General features: G+C 39.9%; 2 protein-coding genes and 1 non-coding gene across 3 annotated transcripts; 2 read left to right on the top strand and 1 right to left on the bottom strand.

Annotated features, from left to right (window-relative positions):
- Positions 1-139: 139 nt before the first annotated feature.
- On the bottom strand, positions 140-4,906 carry LOC131670837 (V-type proton ATPase catalytic subunit A-like). The gene is made up of 10 exons (XM_058946809.1): positions 4,880-4,906; positions 4,575-4,792; positions 4,088-4,538; positions 3,533-3,827; positions 3,010-3,469; positions 2,156-2,447; positions 1,750-2,079; positions 1,302-1,681; positions 763-1,241; positions 140-704 (listed from the first exon to the last, which is right to left on the bottom strand). The coding sequence occupies exons 2-10, from the start codon at positions 4,769-4,771 to the stop codon at positions 214-216; spliced, it is 3,375 nt and encodes a 1,124-aa protein (XP_058802792.1). The 5' UTR covers positions 4,772-4,792; positions 4,880-4,906; the 3' UTR covers positions 140-213.
- Positions 4,907-10,446: 5,540 nt separating this feature from the next.
- Positions 10,447-19,693, top strand: LOC131670840 (importin-5). Its single transcript, XM_058946812.1, has 12 exons — positions 10,447-10,910; positions 12,266-12,415; positions 12,495-12,721; positions 12,810-12,906; positions 13,149-13,714; positions 13,999-14,107; positions 14,408-14,707; positions 14,772-14,954; positions 15,037-15,523; positions 15,834-16,608; positions 16,786-17,005; positions 17,090-19,693. Exons 1-12 carry the CDS (start codon positions 10,830-10,832, stop codon positions 17,186-17,188), a joined length of 3,294 nt encoding a protein of 1,097 aa, XP_058802795.1. The 5' UTR covers positions 10,447-10,829; the 3' UTR covers positions 17,189-19,693.
- On the top strand, positions 12,949-13,080 carry LOC131670854 (small Cajal body-specific RNA 8). The gene has a single exon (XR_009302484.1). It is a non-coding gene; the product is annotated as a small Cajal body-specific RNA 8 (non-coding RNA).
- Positions 19,694-20,958: the final 1,265 nt, after the last annotated feature.

The following is a 20,958-nucleotide window of genomic DNA, read 5'->3' as shown; positions in this document are numbered from 1 at the left end:
ATCGGTAGTAAGTTATACATTGACGCACTGAATTCGAATAAGCAGCATTCACTTTTTTCGAGCTTGTGAACTCGTCGATTGCTGTTGCCTCCAAAATTCTTGCCTCGACTTCAGAAAACTGACACCTTCCTCGGCGAGTTTGATTATGTGTTCCGCAGATGGTTGATGAGCCGCTTTTACATCTAAAATCAAAAAGAAACCAAATGTTCATGATTAACGCAGTGGAGTCTGGCAGTGCCTTATTTTTACAATATTATTTCGTAGTGTCTCGAAAATCCTGTGCATGTCGTCGTACAACAGATCCAGCTCTTTCACAATAACATTCTCTCCATCGGCCAAAGGACACAAGAACTTCATGATTGACAGTCTATGCAAGACGTCCTTCAGCTGTTCCTTCAGCGCTTCCCAAGCGACGTCGCGATGGAGGGTTTGTTTGGCGAGGTCGTGGAAGCAAACGATGTTACGAAGCATAGCGTAGGTCTTATAGAACGGGCAATAGCGATCGTAGCTGGAGTAGCCGTTCTGCTGGAGAAAGTCATCGGTGAGAAGCTTGGCAACGTCCAGCAGGACTTTGTCCGAGTCCGACAAGGACGCGCGGCCGACGAGTCGAAGCAGCTCGCCGAGCTCCTCTTGCCGCTGAAGAATCCGCAGAGCTCGTCGACGATACCGCGGCAGCTGCGGGAACGCCGCCTCGTAGAAGTGGCCTGACAGGCGAGAGCACGTCCGTGAAAGGTCGCAGAGCTTGGCCGCGAAGATATTCACCCAGCGCGCCGACACACTTGCTGTAGCTCACCGACCAGTTGACGGCGGGGAAGTGCTTCCTCTCGGCCAGTCGCCTGTCCAGCGCCCAGAAGGTCTGCACGACGCCAAGCGTCGAGCAGGTCACCGGGTCGGCCAGGTCGCCCGCGGGCGGCGACAGCACACCGACGATGCTGACCGAGCCCTCCCTCCGCGGAGAGCCCAGGCAGCGGACTCGGCCGGCTCGCTCGTAAAAGCCAGCCAGCCGGGCGGACAGGTAAGCCGGGTAGCCGGCGTCGGCGGGCATCTCGCCGAGGCGGCTGCCGATCTCGCGAAGCGCCTCGGCCCAGCGCGACGTCGAGTCAGCCATCAGCGAGGCCTCGAAGCCCTGGTCGCGGAAGTACTCGGCCAGGGCGATGCCGGTGTAGATGGAGGCCTCGCGCGCCGCTACCGGCATGTTCGACGCGTTCGCCACGATGCTCGTGCGCTTCATTATCGGCTCCCTGCGCAGCATTCGCCTGCAGAGGTCTCCGTCGCGCGTCGCCGAGCGCTCGCTCGCTTACCGCGCGCCGTCCACCTGCACGCGCAGCCCGGAGAAGTCCCTCAGCAGCTCGGCCACCTCGTTGCCCCGCTCGCCGCAGCCCACGTACACGACCACGTCGCTGTTGCAGAACTTGGCGAGGGACTGGGCCAGCGCGGTCTTGCCGCAGCCGAAAGCCCCGGGCAAGGCGACGCTCGCGCCTTGCCCGCACGGGAACAGGGCGTCGAGGGCGCGCTGGCCGCTCAGCAGGGGACGCGCGTAGCCCAGCTTCTCGGCCGAGGGTCTGCACCTGCGCACTGGCCAGCTGTGCAGCATCGCGTGCTCGCTCCTCGCGTCCTCGAACTCCAGCTCGGCGATCGGCTCGTCGGCCGCGTAACTGCCCGCGGCCGCGATGTGCGTCAGCTTGACGGCGATGCGCGATCAACGGACAGTGCCGACGGCAACACGAAGATAACATTTCGCAAGCCTACCCTTCCGCGGCTCTCGGGCGACAGCATCACGCGATGCCTGACCAGTCGGTTCTCGTACACGTAGCCTAACACGTCGCCGCCGGTCAGGCAGGCGTTCGGTCTGAACGTCAGCGGGTGAAATTCCCAGAGCTTGGTCCTGCACACGGTTGGCAAATCCAATCCCTTGGGCACGTAGACAGACCAACGGCTATTCTCGTGGACGCGATGCAGCGGGCGTTGAATGCCGTCGAACACCGAGCCTAATAGGCCGGGACCCAAGTCCGCGGACAGCGGCCGGCCCAAACGTATTACCGGGTCGCCTACCGTCAATCCACTGGTGTCTTCGTAAACCTGACATCGTCGACGCATCATCGTGGCTGATTTACTCGACTTTTCTGTTTCGGGGCTCGACGCGAGCTCAACTAACTTGAATGGTGGCCGTATCGTTGTCGAGTCGAATCACTTCGCCGAGGAGCTTCTCGTGGCCGACCCTGACGAGCTCGTACATCGCGCTGCCGTACATCCGATCGGCCACGATCACCGGGCCGCTGATTCCGTGGACCCATCCGCAATGCGATTTATCGTCAGACTTTGCACTCGACTCTCGTCGCCTCGACATCTGGTAGGTTACGTCTTTGGCGCGCGACCCTGCCGATTCCACTGCAACCTTCAGTCCGTTATTGCCGAGCGAACAGACGCCGAAACTGCACGACGCTATACTAGCGAACACAGTAATTATTCTTGCGAGTCAAAATATCTAGGACGGATTGTTTGCGGGTTGGGTTTAGTTATCGCGATTGTTTTGTATTACGTCGAGAGGGTAATACAAAACAAGGTTTCGAAGAAGGGGGCAGTGGAGCGTCCGAGAATAAGCTGACCCTATTCCTTTCAAAAAGTCCCTCGTCGTAATACAACGTGACATAGCTCAAGATACGCTAACAATTTTTCAGTTTTGGCGCCCGGAAGCAACTTTTTAACTCTCACCCGGTTATTATGATGATTATGATTGAAAATCTTTCGCGTAGAGCCCTCTACAGGGATGTTTTCTGTACTAGTTCTCCGACGTAACGAGTGCTATTACGTCGAAAGTGCCGGGCTCCTATAACGAACAGCTTTTTACGTGGAGCACGTTCTGCACGTGAAACACTGCTTACGGGCGCTTAAAATTAAAAATAACTAATTGAGCGCCATGGCCAAAATAGCGTTGCCTAGCGATAGTACGGCACGCGGAACAAGTTCGGGGCTCGCTCCCTCGGTACAAATATCTTCCCCGTACCGTACTGATGCTTGGCTCGATCAAGACATACATAGCTAAGAAGACATTGCTCGGACACGATTGCATTGTGAAAATGCGAAAACTCAAACAGCTCACCGGGTCGTTTGATGAGATTCTGCAGATAGCGTTTGTCCGCATTGAGTTGCGCCAGCAGATGCATGTCCTGATTGATATTCGACCGTTTGGCATTGCTGCGCAATCGTCTGTTCCGATTGCCGACGGAGCTGTGTTTGGAGGCGGACGGCCGTGTCGTCGGCGCTGTCGCGCCGTTAGCGTCGAGCTCGCGACTGCAGGACGCCCTATTGTTGTTGGCGCTGTCGGCGGACTTGTCCGAGCCCACGACCGTTACTGGACTGCAGATTTTGGCGCGGGCCGTGGCCAACTCGTCCGACTTCTCGGTGGCGCGGCCGTGGCTGCTCTCGTTGCGAGACGACGACGACCTCTTCGGCACGGCTACCGCGTTATCTGCGGCAACGTACCTTTGCAAACCCGTGCTTTCGCCAAGGACAGAAAGGATATCGTACTCACGACCCAGAATGTTCTGTATGGCCTCCTTGGCCTTCTGCACTCCGAGTCTGAACTGATCGAACTCGGGTCGGATCTTCATGCCGCGATAGTAGAACACGAGGCTCAGCTCGAAGTCGCCGAGGTGATAGAGCGCCTCCGCCTTGGCGAACAGAGCCTTGGCATTGCGCGGGTCCTTGGCGCGGCCGCGTAGTGCCGCCTCCGCGTCCTCCAGCGCCTGCCGCGGCTGGCCCAGCAGCAAGTGACACCTGCTGCGCGCTATCAGCGCGTTCTTGTCGCTCGGACTCAATTCCAGTGCCTGAGGAGTAGCGCGACAAAGCAGCTTCGCTCAAAAACCTGGCAACATCCCGTGCAGGGCAACGATGCTCCGACGGCCTTGAACTGCATACTCGAGCGTTTGCTTAGCGGCCTATACTACGTGCAAGGACAACGCCATAGAGATAGAGCGGCAAACAAGCGGCAGGCCAAGCGAGCGCGGCGCGTTCGTGTCGAAGCTTCCGCGCGAGAGACGCGTAACATTAACGAGTGCGCGGCGTTGTTACCCTTCTCGCGGCGCACCTTGTCGATGCAGCTGAAAGCGACCGACACGTTGCCGACCCTCAGCTCCCGCATGCCGAGTGCCAGCATGGCGCTCGGCTCGGCCTCCTCGGGGATCTGCAGGGCCCTGCTACGGTCTTGCTTGCGCTTGAGCTTGAGGGACTGCTTGATATCCCGGCTGCCCATGTTCACCGCTGCCGCTCGATCCTTGTCCGTGTAGACTTCCTCCTGGCGGTGAACGTCGCTCTTGCGACGGCGTCGCTTGCGGGATCTCTGCTGCTTCAGGTCTTCCGCGAGCATTTCCTCGACGCTGCGATTGCTCGTGCAGGTGACGCGTGGCCGCGATGAACGACGATTCTCCACGCCGGAGTCCTGCTGCTGCTGCTGCTGCTGCTGCTGTTGTTGCTGCTGCTGCTGTTGCTGCTGCTGTTGCTGCTGCAGCTGGCGGCTACCCGCGCCGAATGAATCTTTCCTTGTGTGGCATTTCGCCAATTTTCAAAATGAATACCTCTTGGAGTGCTTGTCATCGGCGAAAGTCGCATGACGAGCCTCCGAGCCATCGTCGAGACCGATACGCACGAAGCTTTGAAGGAAGTCATTGTCCTGGAGAGTCGGTTTCAATATGTTGGAGAAGTTACACTGCTGGGGCACTGGGCTTCGTGCTGCGACGATCACCTCCGGGACATTTGCGTCGGATTCGGACATCGTCGCCAAAATTCAATCTTTCTACGAATTGCCGATCGGATAAATTGCAAGCTACGTCGTTAATTTCTCGTTGCGATTTTACGGCTTGTGTGGAGTAAATTTACTTACAGATAACGTAGCAAACTTTTTTCACTTTGAATTTTTTAGCACAGCTCGTTCAACAAATCGCTACTTTACGATAATACACGTTTAATCTAATTTCCTTCGACTGGTATACAACAGCTCGTGAATGTAAGTAACCGTAAAACAACACGCGTAAGGTCAAGTTTATATTGTAAAACAATAACGACGTAATAAAATAATACGCGCAAGATAAAAGAACGTGTGGATATCGACACCTTCGGAGGTGGCCCGTGTTTCCCTAGTAACAGTCAACAATGCGTCATATCTGCCACTTTCGCACACGCATTATCCACGGTATATTTCATTTTGAATTTAACTCGCCAATCAACTCACTTTTCCTTTTCAATTAAATTAAGAAAAGAAATGTCTATAGGTATTATACTATACAGTGACAATTACTGCGCTCGATAACTAAGGTGCGAGTGACGGTAATCTTTCGAATTATCATACCGCACGTTTTATTTATATAAAACAGTTTTTAAGAAAGATTACGCAATAAAATTGATACAAGTATTATTCGTGTATCGCGTAAGATTTTCAAATTGATCTATTGCCATAACGCGTTTCGTGTAAACTTATAACATGTTTCGTTTAAACTTATAACATGTTTCGTTTAAACTTATAACATGTTTCGTTTAAACTTATTTCATTTAAAAGTTGCAACACTGATGTTTCAAAATATTGTCTTCTAATAGTTGCAATACGAAATTTTTAGAGACCAAGAAGTTTCCTATCATGAAAGAATCTGCTATTATCTTTTCACTTCTATATCATATTCCACAGCAATTAATAAATTTAACAAGAGAGATATTCTATTCATCCGAATAACACGAAGAAAGTGAATACAAAAGGGAGAGATTGTAACAAAATGGCCCTATTACTTAAAACTTAGCTAGATTATCAAGGAATCGGCCAATCCATATTTTAGGGCGTCGGCATAATTTTTGGATCTAGACGACTCTAAGATTCTAGACAATCCCCGATTTTCTACGGTGTTTTCATTTCCTGAAATCGACCAACTTAAAATAGTTAATCCAAGGAGTCTCAATGATAGATTTATGCTCGTGTAAGAATTAAAAACATGAATATAAGCATCTCAAAAAAGAGACCGATTTACCTCAGTCAAGTGACTCACGTACATGAAATGTGGGTGTGCATACAAAGAAAATTTAAATACACGGAGATGAAAAGCCCAGTCAATTGTGGATAATTTTTTTACAAGCATGCCGAAACAAATATATTTGTTGTGGACTGAAAAATGCTAAAAAAAAACAATTTTAAATCTCATATTACCAGAAAATAAGATTTTCATAGTGCTAAATAATTGTTCTGTCACTCCCTTGAAAACATTAAAATAACAGATTTTTTAATAACATTCTTCAAGATTAGACCCCAGAGCCACTTTGTTTCCGTAATCTAATTGTAAGAAATTATTCACAGTAACGGTAATATTTACAATTATCAAGTTTTAGAAAAGAAAATAATAATTTCTTACTTATAACACATGGAAAAGAAATTGTTTCTTTAGTGTACATAGAAAGCTGCTTATCGAGAGAATTCGATAAATAACAAGATAAAACTTGTTAAAAACTTAGTTATGTAAAATTAAAACAATATTGATTAAAGTACTTACCGAGTTCTGTCTTGATAATAAAAACAAATTGAAATCCATCGATATGTACAGATCAATCAGAGAATGTAGTTCTAGTTCGAAGAACGCTTCATAAGTTATTATTCAAATTGTGAATGATGACATTATTTTACGTTATTCTAAAAAACTTATTAGCACGAAAAGGTAAGAACGATTCGCATATCTATTTCGTTATCAATGGTTGTCAATTAATAATCTTTTGCATATTCAGAAATATAAGACAAGTTCATACACGTTATGACATAAGTAATAGTACGTTGAAGTTGATCAGATCAATCAACTTGATTGCCCCATCAACCTTAAACAGAAGTCTTATGATCTCAGATAAATATAGTTGATGAGTGATCGTTATACCGTGAAATCTTATTTACATAAACTCTTTGCGTTCATATGACGGATTATAAGAACGCACATCGAGACGATCGATTTAAAACACGAAAATCTTTGAAGCTGCGCTACTTCTATGCAATTACTAAATATAGGTAAATACAACAAGCCACTGAAAGCCCAACAATTTCAACAAATTACTACAAGCAACTAAATATTCATTGCCGACTTTGCAAAATTTGAATTTTCAACAGACAAATCTATGAACCTTTGAATATAGATATAATGCTTTGTCATAATGGTTACTTTTAAGATGCCCTGTAGCTTCATCCGTCAGTATTTTGGTCTCTACTTCAACGGATTTCAAATTTATTTTCTTCCCTCTACCTCCGTGTCTTTTCAAGGAAGCCATGTCGTCGTTTACTGAAATATTTATTAGTAATTTGAATAGTTATGGCACGCTAAACTTGTCCATATGGCACAATGAAGTTGCAATAAGTAAATTATGTAGGTATGTAAAATACGGTAAATAAGACGTGTGTTTAAGAAATATACATTTTCTGTTATATAAGAGATTTATTTTTTAAGCTAATTTTGTAAGCTAAGAAAAGTCTGACCTTATCGCATAAAAATTTATAAGTTAACAGTACAAAAGCGTGGTAAGCGATATAACTGTCTTCAATAAATACAATAAAGAATGTGCAAACTTGATATTTCATTTTTTTAGATATTAAGTCAAGAATAAAAGTACTGAAAATATTTCAAACCCATGAGTTTAGCGTTTGAGTTTTAATAAATAACATAGTAATGTTACTCAAGAGATATTAAAATAATGCAAAGAGTTATATTGTTATCGCTCCCTAGGAACAGATACGATTTTTCATTGTGAGTAAAATCATTATTGATAGAAGTTGTAATAGTCGGAACACTGTAATTATTTTGAACTCAAATATAATAATGAGGAAACAAGACGATTAAAATAACTTTCGTTCTGTTACCTCTATTTATTGGGATTCATTATAGTTAAAATTACGATTACTTACTTCAACGTTGACAATCGCGACACAACATATTTCACTCACACGGAGTCCGCAGACACTTGTACTTTCAAAGTTTACAGTTTTCTCTTTGCCACTAATTAAAACATTATCATATTTCGAAAAATATCCACGAATGAATGAATGGAAAAACAAGGATAGCCCGTTTTCCCAGACAAAGCCACGGAGAAAAATAAACGGCAGCATAAATTGAGCAAACGTAAGAAAAGAGAAGCGAAGCAGTTCGGAAGCCTCGCGAACGACGATACAAGGAGACGACAAGTGGAAAAAAAAAACGCGAAGGAAGCGAGGGCAAGCTCGTGCCCCCTGTCGCGATGCACTCGTCCTTTGGCGGGGTCTGCACCGATCAGCCCGTTGTACGTCTACATTTCGGCGTTGACGGAAAAAAAGTCCGCGCGCGTTGCGTGCTGCCTCGCTTGCACGACCGACCTCAAGTGTGTGTATGCGTGGCAAAGCGCGCTCTTTCTTATCTACCTCGAGGGCGAGTAATTTACCAAAAGCTCGAAGTGTGAAATTTAGTCGAAAATTTGGCCGTTTCGGGCAATGAAATTCGGTAAATTTTTCCGCTCTCGTTCGCGATCACGTGCACACATTTTGCCCCCGTCGGAATCCACTTTGTTTACGCGACGGTTAATTGCATCGCCGATTGAAAGAATATTGAAGTAGCATAATGAATAATCGAAGCGGCTTAAATCTTCAATGACATTAGCAACGAATCGATGTATATATAGCGATTAGACTATCGCGAAGAAACCAAGTTATAAAGCCTCGCGTGCTTCCATACTTTTAAATGCCTGGTTACCGAAAGACTGACTAGATATAGAAAGCTACTCATTACTACGGGCCGTACTTAATGCTGCCAGTCACGTTATATTTTTTTCCTTCCTGCCGCTGCTGCTGCTGTTGCTCCGATGTTTCGATTTCCTTGAATGACATCGATTAGATTTCGATGAGCAACCGCGAAACGGACATTACTGTCGGCCTCAAAGTTCCCTTCCGTTTTGATGCTCTTTTTCAATATCCACTTGATGTAAGTAAGAATATTTTAATATTTAACACCTTGTAACTAAAGGGAAAACTTCGTGAGTCTGGCTGGCGAAACGTATTTTCGCGTCGCGTTTGAAAAAAAATCTCATTCCGCTCATTTATAATTAATGAATCGTGAAACTAAACATTAACAAGCTGTACTCGGTGACAGTAGATTTAGCGAAAAATGAACAATTTACGTAACCTCTTCTCTTTATCACTCGATACCGCTTGCATTGACCCAGATTCACTCTTTCGAGCTATCGATAACGCTTTTAGCCACACAGTAATTAATTCTGTAAGAGAAAAAAAGTACAGCAGCTGTGAAGCTTTTTCCATAAGAGTTCAACTAAAAAATAATTTCGTACTATATTTCTGAATAAATTTCTTATTTTTCTATTTCGCGAAATCACTTCAACCCATTAACGACCATGGACGTCATTTTTTAGACATGTTTTTGATTGCAAAATTCATGGATAAAACGAAACAATAAACTGATCCAAAGTACCGTTCTTCGTGTTTTTTAGATATGCTGAATATGAATCCGTGCTCAAAATTCACAAAATTTCCTTACAAAATTAAATATGACGAGGTTTTTACAAAAATATAGTGAAAAATTCAAACATTTTTTTTAACCATTTTTTCTAGCATAAGAGACGTCAATATTGAACTCTTTCGTCAGCCATCGGTGCACGAAATTGTTGAAATTTAACATAAGTTTTTTATATATGAGCTTTTTTTCCAAAATGACAGATAAAATGCAAAAATCTGAATAAAATTCCTTTCTCATTACCATTGTTTTTCTAAAAAAATATGAAATTTAGGAAAAAGTTTTATAGAAGAAAAATGTCTTTAAATTTATCAAAACAATAATAACGAGATACAAATTTTTTTCAGGTTTTTACATTTTATTCGTCATTTAGGAAAAAATTTTCATGTATAAGAATTTCCTGTTTTATGTCCAAAAAACATATCTAAAAAATAACGTCTATGATCGTTAATTAATGGGTTAAATTTTAATCTGAGACCCCGTATAACGGAAAACGCGCGAACAGCAGTAATAACATTTCAGAGCCTTAAAAATTCAAATACGCGCATTCCTAAAACGCTACATCTCATTGGTTGGTATGTAAACCAATGAGATAGCCGACAGGAAAGCGCGCCAGACGTATTCTTCCACACGGCAAAATGCGATCAAAAATCGAAGGCGAGAAAGCAACAGAATATCTGCAATGTTCAGCTCGCTCCCCGTGGGCAAATAAACACGTCACATTCCGAGACAAAAAAATTCCTAGCAAATTTTTGAAAGAAAAAAAAATCAAAGTACCACCATCACAGCAGCAGTCGGGAGAAAACGCTTCAGAGCAGCCGCTATCCGGCGTCTCTCTCGCACAGCGGAAGTCGTGCTATCTCTCCCTGTGCCTCCTCTTCATTTTGCGGCGGTCGCACGCGAAAAATCTTATAGCCTCCTCGCTTCGAGACAGTTTATCTCGTAGCTCTGACTGTGAATGCTTTGTCAGAGCACGAATTCCAAACATTATTGTGGTCGTCGAGCTACAAAATAACAACTGCAACGTCGGAGGACAGGAATTGACTTTAGACCGGGTATATAAGGTAACACCGCTGGAGTCAAGCGAACTCTGGGCCGATTGGCGCATACCACGGCACGGCGGTTTATAGCAGCAGCAGGCAAGATAGGCGCGCGCGACCGGACAGTGTTGGTAGCGTGCACGTACGTCCGTCAAGTTTTTAGCGAGATACCGAGGGCTCAAGCAAGACAGGCTATATAACAAAACCAGCCAACGACCTAGAGGAGAACAACGTGACATATCACACGGCGTGTGTATTGCTGTAATAAGTTTCTTCGTTGATAATGGCGGCAGAACTGGAGGGATTCCAACAACTACTCAACACTCTCCTTAGCACGGACAATGATGTCCGCTCGCAAGCAGAGGTATATATATATGTATATAGTGTGTGTCTGTATATCCACCCGAAACCTTTCTGTCAATCATCAAAATGGTTACCCGCATGAGACCAATTTCAATTGTTGGTTATTTATTCATACTACCCTCTCGCGCACGCATCAATATTTTCTTTTGGCCGCCTGTTGTACACCCCTTGCCAGCTGAATTTTCTCCCCGGCGTACATGCCGTAAGACGATTTTCAGAGTTATCAGCACGCGCCAACACTTAACCTCTAAAACCAACGTATATTAAAGTGTATGGAATACGAGTCAGCATAGCTTGGACTTTTTCTCTCTCTCTCTCGCTCTCTCTCTCTCTCATTCTCACTCTTACTCTCTTTCTCATTCTCACTCTTACTCGCTTCGCTTCGCTTCGTGGCTTGCTCGATTATTTAACTTTTTTTTTTTTATCGGCGTGCCTCGAAGAGAGGAAGAGACAGAGACGGAGAGATATGCTCCGCTCGATTTTGGAGTCGTGTCGTGAATTCGTAATTGCACGACAGTCTGTCAATTTTTAACAAATACGCCGTGTACATACAAGCACCGACATTAAGAAAAGTAATTTTCCCAAAGCTGCACTTACGAATCGACCGATTAAATGTCTACTCGCTGATGCTTATGAGTCATCTGTTGCGACTGATGCCAACGAGAGCGAGAGACGGCAACAGCATGTCTCACGCACGTCCCGGTCCTTCGCTTTCTTTCCTTGATATAGTCAGTCCCGATTTTGGCAGAAATACCCTTGCTCTTGCTCTTACAATTTTAATTCTATTTTCACTTGCGCTCTATTTTTATCTAGCATCACACTGTTTCAAGCTTTTTACGCGGATATACGCAAATCTCCGGATTTCAATTAGACTAATGGGTGTGACATCAATTTATACCAAGCTACGTATTTCTCCCCCTCACTTGGTTTAAATGTTGTTCCGATAATTTATTTTGAAATTCAAACTTCTACATATTCCAATCCAATGTTCTTATTTTAGAATGCCAGATTGATACAAACACGTTTTTAATGTATCTACATACTATCCACAATGAGTTGCTATTTTTAAATTACCAAGTTCTATTTTTATGGGTCATGAAAAAAATTTGCTACCTGAAGTTTTTAAATTCCAATGAGTAAGAATTTAAACAAATTATTCAATTTTAATCTATTTTTGTTATAGATAATGATTCATTTATATTTGTACTTTTTTCATAAAACTTGAGATATCCTTGAATATACTGTAAAAATTATAGTAGCAAGCAATAATGAGAATATAAATAAATTATAATTTACTATTTCCAAGGCTTTAATATATACTAGTCTTAACAAATATTTGAAAAAATTTTTGTTTAGGAGGCATACAAAAATTTACCTGTGGAGAGCAAAGTTCAATTGCTCCTCAGATTTTTATGTGATACATCTGTGACAGAAGAAATCAGGGGAATGGCTGCAATTTTAATCCGTCGACTTTTTTCTTCTGAATTCATGGAGTTTTACCCTAAGGTTCTTAATTTCAGTTTACTTTTTATTTATATGATTAATCCAAGAATTTTTCTAATAAAGTCATGTATAATTTTGATAGATTCCTCCTGAAGGACAAGTTCAGTTGAAACAGCAACTTTTAATGGCAATCCAAAATGAACAATCACCTAGAATCAGACGTAGAGTATGCGAAGTCATTGCTGAAGTTGCTAGAAATTTGATTGATGATGATGGTAACAATCAATGGCCTGAGTTTCTTCAATTCCTATTCCAGTGTGCAAATGGCCCAGTGCCAGCTTTGAAGGAGAGTGCTCTTTGCATGTTTACGTTAGTAACCACTTTAATTTATAATCAACGATTTTTATTTTAATTATAGTATTTGAAAAGTACTAATTTAATGTGATTTTTTTTATAGGTGTGTTCCAGGTGTTTTTGGCAATCAGCAAGCTAATTACTTGGATTTAATCAAACAAATGTTGCAACTTTCAGTGAACGATACATCTAATTACGAAGTTAGTAAACATTTTTATCAAATCATTTTTATCATTATTTATCTGGAGATAGATACGCATGTGAGATGCTTTGTCACAATCACATTTTGCTACTGAATCTCCATAAAGCAACAGCTTTCTGATGACTGTAATTTGTTAAGCTTTAATTTGCAGACAGATACGGAGCTAACAATTTCTTACCATTAAAAACTATACTACTTTTAAATTATAGTTACTATTAACTTGTTATCATTTTGTTTTAGGTTCAATTTCAAGCTGTACGAGCTGTTGGTGCATTTATAATGCTTCATGAGAAAGAATCAAACATTCAAAAGCATTTCGCTGAACTTGTACCAGCAGTAGTTCTTGTAACAGCTCAGTCAATTGAGAAGCAAGAAGATGATGCTTTATTGAAAGTTTTAATTGATCTAGCTGAGTCAACGCCAAAATTTTTGCGTTCACAACTGGAGCCCATCATGGAAATGTGCATGAAAGTCTTTTCGAATGAAGATATGGAAGACTCTTGGAGACAATTAGCTCTTGAAGTTATTGTTACACTGGCTGAAACTGCTCCTGCCATGGTTAGGAAAGTTGGAGGGAAATATATTGCTGCTTTGGTGCCATTAGTTTTGAAGATGATGACGGACTTAGAAAATGACGAAGAGTGGAGTTTTTCAGACGAGATTATCGAGGAGGACAACGACAGTAATAATGTAGTGGCTGAAAGTGCATTGGACAGATTGGCTTGCGGTCTTGGCGGTAAAACAATATTACCGCAAATTGTGCAAAATATTCCTTCTATGTTAAGCAGCACTGATTGGAAGTACAGGTAAAATAATTATTAATTGATAACTAGTTTTATTTTTTAGATTTAAATCCACAGAACGTCAACAATCAAATTTGCTTAATGAATTTGATAGTGTCGAATCTGCGGAAGAGAAACTGATAATTGTAATTATCTATCTTTTTGTTGTCTTAACAAATTTCTTGATCTTTTCATCAAATTCCTGAGAGTTACCTAGCGTAAACATAATACAGTCATAGTTTTTGGAACATGCAGAAAAAAATCACTTAAAGATCTTTTCATTCGTAATACTCAACATTTTATTACAGACATGCTGCACTTATGGCTGTGTCTGCTGTTGGTGAAGGATGCCATAAACAAATGGAAGTTATTTTACCACAAATCATGGAAGGAATCATGCAATATTTACAAGATCCGGTAAGTTTTCTTTTTATATTCGGAAAAATCCATTAATACCACAGGCCGAGTCAGCAGTCAATTCATACATTGAATACGAAGGCGTTACGTCTGTGGTAAACTAACACCATTGAATGTTCTTAATTCTCTTCTGTCGTTTTGACAAAGAGATGAAAGTCCTTTCAATGGGAGTTTCTGAGAGTTGGCTGTTGCTTTCATGCAACAATCATAGTACTGAAACATACACGTATCAGTTTAAAAAAATTTTTCACTCTTCGTAAATAACTTATCACTACAATAACAGTAAATAAAAATTTTCAGCATCCAAGAGTAAGATATGCAGCTTGCAACGCAGTTGGACAAATGTCAACTGACTTTGCACCTACATTCGAAAAGAAATTTCATGAAGTAGTAATTCCAGGACTCTTATTGGTTCTTGATGATAATGCAAATCCTCGAGTTCAAGCTCATGCTGGAGCTGCACTCGTCAATTTTAGCGAAGATTGCGCCAAAAATATCCTCATGCCGTACCTGGACGCAATCATGAGTAAACTCGAATCGATTTTAACGGCCAAATTCCAAGAGCTTGTTGAGAAGGGCACTAAGCTCGTTTTGGAACAAGTACACGATCCTTAGATAACTTTTAATTTTATTCAAAAGTGGTAATATTTTTTTATTACTTTAGGTTGTCACAACGATCGCAAGTGTTGCCGACACATGCGAAGAGCAGTTCGTAAAATATTACGATAGACTAATGCCATGTCTCAAGTATATCATTAAGAATGCCACTCAGCCTCAGCACAAATTGTTACGTGGTAAGACAATTGAATGTGTCAGTCTTATTGGACTTGCTGTTGGAACTGAAAAGGTAATTAATGAATGATAATTACGTTTATATTTTTTCTATCAAACACTCTTACACGCAGAAATTAATATGAAAATTACAACAGTTTATTGCGGACGCGAACGAAGTTATGGACTTATTACTGAAGACACACACAGATTTGCCTGAGGATGACCCACAACTGAGCTACTTGATTTCCGCTTGGGCTCGTCTCTGCAAGATTCTTGGAAAGCAATTCGAGCAATATTTGCCCCTGGTTATGCCCACAGTTTTGCAAACGGCATCGATGAAGCCTGAAGTCGCTCTATTAGATAATGAAGATATGGAAGACGTAGAAAGTGACGTTGATTGGCAGTTTGTATCGCTCGGAGAACAGCAGAACTTTGGTATCAAGACGGCCGGTCTTGAAGATAAAGCATCTGCTTGTGAGATGCTCGTATGTTACGCTAGAGAGTTGAAGGAAGGTTTTGCCGATTACGCCGAGGATGTCGTACGGCTGATGGTTCCTATGCTTAAATTCTACTTTCACGATGGAGTAAGAACAGCTGCAGCAGAGAGTTTACCAAATCTCTTAGAATGTGCCAAAATTAAAGGTAATTACAGTTCTTTTTATCTATTTATTTTTACATAAAAAATATTACTATGGAAAGTCAGCGATTGGGTTCATTCACTGAACTTGATGTTGTTATATATGTGGTAGAGTAATTGATAAATTTTTTATAGGCCTCGTTTTTTATCGTATTAATAAATTAATAACTGATTGGCTTACTGGAAGTTACTAGCATTTGAGTGTATATTAACAAATCATAAAGTTCGTTTTTAGAACACTAATGCTAACAATTCGAGAAAGTTTAAGAATGAACATTTTCTCACAAAATAAGACGATTAAATTTATAATTTCAGGACCACAATATTTAGAAGGTATGTGGGACTACATCTGTCCAGACCTTCTCAAAGCTGTAGATACCGAACCAGAAGTTGACGTACTACTGGAACTCTTGTATTCCCTTGCAAAATGCATTGAAACACTAGGCGCTGGTTGTTTAGGACCACAGTCAATGAACGAACTTTTACGTATTCTTGACAAGCTTCTAAATGAACACTTTGAGAAAGCAGTTGCTCGACTAGAAAAACGAAAAGACGAAGATTACGATGACGTAGTGGAAGAGCAACTTGCGGATGAAGACAACGAAGATTTATATACTTTGAGCAAGATCGCCGATATCTTTCATGCCCTCTTCATCACTTATAAGTCCACGTTCTTCCCCTACTTCGATCAGCTGGTCGGGCATTTTGGCAAGCTACTAGCGCCTAACAGACCATGGTCAGATCACCAGTGGGCTTTGTGCGTATTCGATGACGTAATTGAATATGGAGGTCCCGAATGCGTGAAATACCAGGAGTTCTTCCTGCGCCCACTGATCCAATATATCTCCGACAAATCGGCCGAGGTTAGGCAAGCAGCAGCTTATGGTTGTGGTGTTCTCGGACAGTTCGGTGGTGAAGCATTCGCACAAGCTTGCGCTGAGGCCTTGCCCAGGTTGATGGAAGTCATCAATGATCCAGAATCGCGAAGTGTGGAGAATGTCAATCCTACGGAAAATGCCATCTCGGCTGTGACGAAAATATTAAAGTATAACAACAAAGCGATCAATGTTGATGAAATTCTTCCACATTGGTGAGTAGACTATTATTATTATTATTATTATTATTGTTGTTGTTGTTGTTGTTGTTGTTGTTGTTGTTGTTGTTGTTGTTGTTGTTGTTGTTGTTGTTGTTGTTGTTGTTGTTGTTGTTGTTGTTGTTTCCTAATAGCCTTGGTATGATAAAACTGTGATGTTTGCTAAATTTACAGGTTGTCTTGGCTACCGGTTGTAGAGGATGAAGATGAGGCACTACACATATATGGATATCTATGTGATTTAATTGAAGCTAACCACCCCGTAGTTTTAGGCCCAAATAACTCAAATTTACCGAGACTTATCAGTTTCTTCGCTGAAGCACTAAACAAAGAAGTTGTATCTTCTGACAATCCAGTACATGTCAGGATTCTCAGCATTGTTAGGCAGATTCAGGTAATTTGAAATGATCGAAAAGTTTTTTATATATATATATATAATAAAATTAGAATGATGGAAGAATAATTTTTTTTGTTATAGAGTAACGAAACCCTCTTTCAAGCATGCATAAATGTTTTAACAACAGATCAACAACAAGCACTACACGAAGCTCTCAGTGCGCAACCTCCAAATCAATAAAGCCTTTGCTAACAAATATATTGACTTTAACTTCGTATAATTATAAAATAAAAACAGAACATGTCTGGGATATTTGCCGGATCTTAATTTAATGAAGAATCACTGAGTATAATAGGTAATTAGAACTTTACCTACTGCGGGAGGCATTAATAGGAGAAATGAGCCTCATTCATACAGCCTAACTTTTTAGCATACAGAAGAGAGCACAGGTGTAATCGACTGTTTTGCTTGATACTGTTATTGTTAATGATGATACTTCTCCAGCGAAAAAGATAGAGGTTTTTTCTTAGTAAACACTAAATTTATTGTATTAACATAACACTATAGATTCACACTATCTGTTATAAATTATGTCGATTTATAACAAAAAGATTATGAAATATAGTTTACTTTGAATAAGTTCGCAATGACGAAATGACTATTTTTGTAACGTAAGTTATTAAATATTTAGCACTAAAAATAATCGGTATTTTTTAAATAAAATTAGAACGATCTAGCAGACTGTGAACAATCTTCCTAAAAATGTGTGTCGCTCGGTATAGCTGGTTAAACCACGCTCAAAGGGAAAATTATGTTTAACTTATTGTCTTAATTTTTATTATCGCTTTTTATTTTTGTACGCGGGTAACATTACGTGTTTTTTTTTTGTTTTTGTTTTTGTTTTTTTTAATTTTTTTTTAATTTTTTTATTTTTTAACGAAATTTCAACTTTGTGACGTTTTTCGTCAATGCGAGCTTATTACTTTTCCGGAAATGAAAAAACAAACTCGCACACGATTAGTTCAATTGTAATTATTTCATAAACATGCTGAGTTGCGAGAATCTGAAATAGACTGGAAACCATCAACTTATTCTCATCGCTGTGCGACGGCATTACTTGGACGTTTAGATACATTATTATTATTATTACATTTAGGTACCGTGAATGTTATTTAACGATAATAATGGTAGATTGCAGTGTCATAAAAGTTTGCAGTGAAACTGTCGCGTTGAGAGTGCCTCCAGAGCGATCTTTACGCAAATTAAAAAAAAAAAGAGATTATCAAAAAAAAACTTACAATGTCTCGATATTATCCGAAGATTTGTCACAGCGAAAAAAATGTTTACCCGTTCTTTATTTCTATAAATTTTTTTGTACCATACTTTTAGTGCTGCGCACTGATACTCTTGACAATTTTACACAGTTAAATCAAATAAACTACATAAAAAAATGTCTTTGATTAAATAACTTTATACAAAAATTTTTTTTCGCTGAATACGTTATAGATACGTCACTTACATATTTTATTTATTTATGCATCCTTATTTTCATTGAGTATATCGAATGTACGTTGACCATGATAAAATTTAACGACAAAAGTTACAAAATGAATTGGATTGATAATAGTTAAGAAGTGATTTTCAACGATATTTTTATCTGCTTTTTCTCAATTATTTTCTTAAAGCATATTGAAAAAAATTAACAAACTAGGGTAAGAAAAGTATGAATAGTTTTGAGCAATAGCGTCTCTGTAAATAAATATTTCAGAAAAAAGATTTAACGAATTTTTAATAGAAATATGAAAGTTTAAGTATTTAAAAAAACGAGAGGTTTTAAAAAAATTGCATAGTTGTGTAGTCGCGGATGTCCGATTACTTTGTAAATTATGTCAATCGATCGATTATAAAAATAGGTGCTGATGTAATGTAGTTGGATATTACATGCATTCGTATTTATTAATCACAAACGATCAAACGATTCCTAATTTTTTTATAGTGAAAGATATATATTCTTGTGATTAATAAAGACGCAATATTTAAATTATTCATTAAAATAAATCTAAAGCTTTGTAAAAATATGTATCTTTCTTTTTTTATTGTCAAAGCCTACATAGTTCCGAATTATACCTTGATTTTAACAATTTTACTTTTTATAACGAGCAAATTTAATTCTATGGGCAATCAAAGAAATATTTTACAATTCTTCATTTGTTACAGAGACAACATATGTATTATCTAGCCGAAAACTGCAAATTTTTAAAAATGTAACAGAATATGAATATGAAATTAATATCTTACTAAAATGTTGCGAAACATCTTCTCCATTACAGTGGTATTCATTAATTTGGTGGAGCAGATAAAAGTTTACTTCCTGCTAACTTCATGCCAATTTCCGAGGTCGGTAGCGACGACTTAATACATAATAACATACGAGCTGGACGCGGCGTTTCCAAATGCACTACCCAAACGACCGAAACATGCTATTTTTTCTCACGTTTCGCACTAATTTGTATTCGCACCGTCAACTCAGACTGAGGTAGAAAACAGCTATGTATCAGGAACGAGAAACAATAAGAAAGTCCAACAATAACAGATTTTTTATTAATATTCACCAAAAATTATAATAATCTTACTTTTCTATCAAGAATGTTAAAAATAATGTTTATTATTATTGTTGAATAATAGCCATTTATTCTAATTGTAACTGATATCATTTTATGCCACCTTAGAATCTGATAGATGAATAAAAAGACAATAAGAAGTGAGGTTTATAGTAGTTGTAATTTTGCTTTATTTAGTCTACCATGTCAAAAAGTCAAAATAATTAATTTGCTTTTTCTTCCACTGCTACCATATCTTTCTAATTTTTTACCGTTTTCCATAAACAAATTCAATCGTAAAAAATACGTCTTTCATAAAGATTTATTTGAAGATTCGAATATTCAGTTTATATTACATATTATAACAAGTACTGAAATTGTTAATTAATGTAGAAAGAGAACAAGGACTGAGAAAATATGATATTAAGATTTTTTTCTTTACTTTAAACTTACAAATGTGATAGATTACGACTGGAATGAGTAGAGCAATTGATCAAATATGAATTGTCCATTATATAAATTGAAAACAAATTTGTTGTAATTAATCGCCATCAATCCATTGTTCGATCAGATGCAAAATCTTCTGAATTATTGTTTTGAGATAGGGGTAGGTGATCATCATTTTGTAATATTCTTCTGTATAAATAGAAGGTTATATTTGCTAAATGCAATTAGAATAGTGTATTTGAGAATATAGTACATTACGATACAAGTGCGAGAAAGTATAGATTCTTGTCTCGTGTGGCGTTTACACCCAAGCGAAGCGAGGGTGGAAAGGTACACAAGACGAGAAACTCTTTCCCGAACATGTGCCGTACCGTATTTTTTGATACGACGTGTGGAAAGTGTGATTTTCAACGCACGTTTTCTACCAAACGTGCGGAAAAGACGTACTTTGCGCACGGAGTATCGAAAATAATATTTTTTTACTTTTTCATTTGGGAAAGGTTTTGTTTTTCAACTAAACATGTCTTAAAATGTTCTCTTTGTCAGCTTTACTTTTTTAATTATTTTAGCACAACTCAGATAATTTTTAAGAATATATAATAAATAATTTAAGTACAATAAAATGCTACATGGCAGTTATATTTATATTTCTTTATGAAAGTAAATCATTTTTTAAGACTGAAACTATCGAACTGCGCCTAAGCAAAATGCAAGAAATCTAAGAACAGGTTTGATAGTGAAATGCAGACTTGTCAAAACTCTCTTGTATTGTATATTGATGAGTGTCGAAAAATATGTAAGGAACTAAAGGTTTAATCGGCAGTTATTGTTACTTTGCAAGGAAATGATTGCTTGCTGTCAAATTTTCCAATCCACATTAATTCATATGCCAAACACAACTACGTGATACTGCTATGTTGACAAATGTGTGCTTACTTCCACAACTTGGCAATGGTTATAGTT

This window comes from Phymastichus coffea, unplaced genomic scaffold, assembly GCF_024137745.1.
Source record: "Phymastichus coffea isolate CEN01 unplaced genomic scaffold, Cenicafe_Pcof_1.1 PCOF00116, whole genome shotgun sequence".
Lineage (NCBI taxonomy): Eukaryota > Metazoa > Arthropoda > Insecta > Hymenoptera > Eulophidae > Phymastichus > Phymastichus coffea.
Note: the sequence above shows the minus strand (reverse complement) of the source record. Positions and strands in the feature narration are given on the sequence as shown.

Excerpts from the sequence above, each read along its gene's own strand:
- LOC131670837 (XM_058946809.1), bottom strand. The coding sequence starts at position 4,771 with ATGTCCGAATCCGACGCAAATGTCCCGGAGGTGATCGTCGCAGCACGA. Across the intron at positions 3,828-4,087 it reads CTTTCAGCTGCATCGACAAG|GCACTGGAATTGAGTCCGAG; the intron begins GTGCGCCGCGAG and ends GCTACTCCTCAG. Across the intron at positions 1,682-1,749 it reads CGCCCGAGAGCCGCGGAAGG|CTGACGCACATCGCGGCCGC; the intron begins GTAGGCTTGCGA and ends ATCGCCGTCAAG.
- LOC131670840 (XM_058946812.1), top strand. The coding sequence starts at position 10,830 with ATGGCGGCAGAACTGGAGGGATTCCAACAACTACTCAACACTCTCCTT. Across the intron at positions 10,911-12,265 it reads ATGTCCGCTCGCAAGCAGAG|GAGGCATACAAAAATTTACC; the intron begins GTATATATATAT and ends ATTTTTGTTTAG. Across the intron at positions 15,524-15,833 it reads AGAATGTGCCAAAATTAAAG|GACCACAATATTTAGAAGGT; the intron begins GTAATTACAGTT and ends TTATAATTTCAG.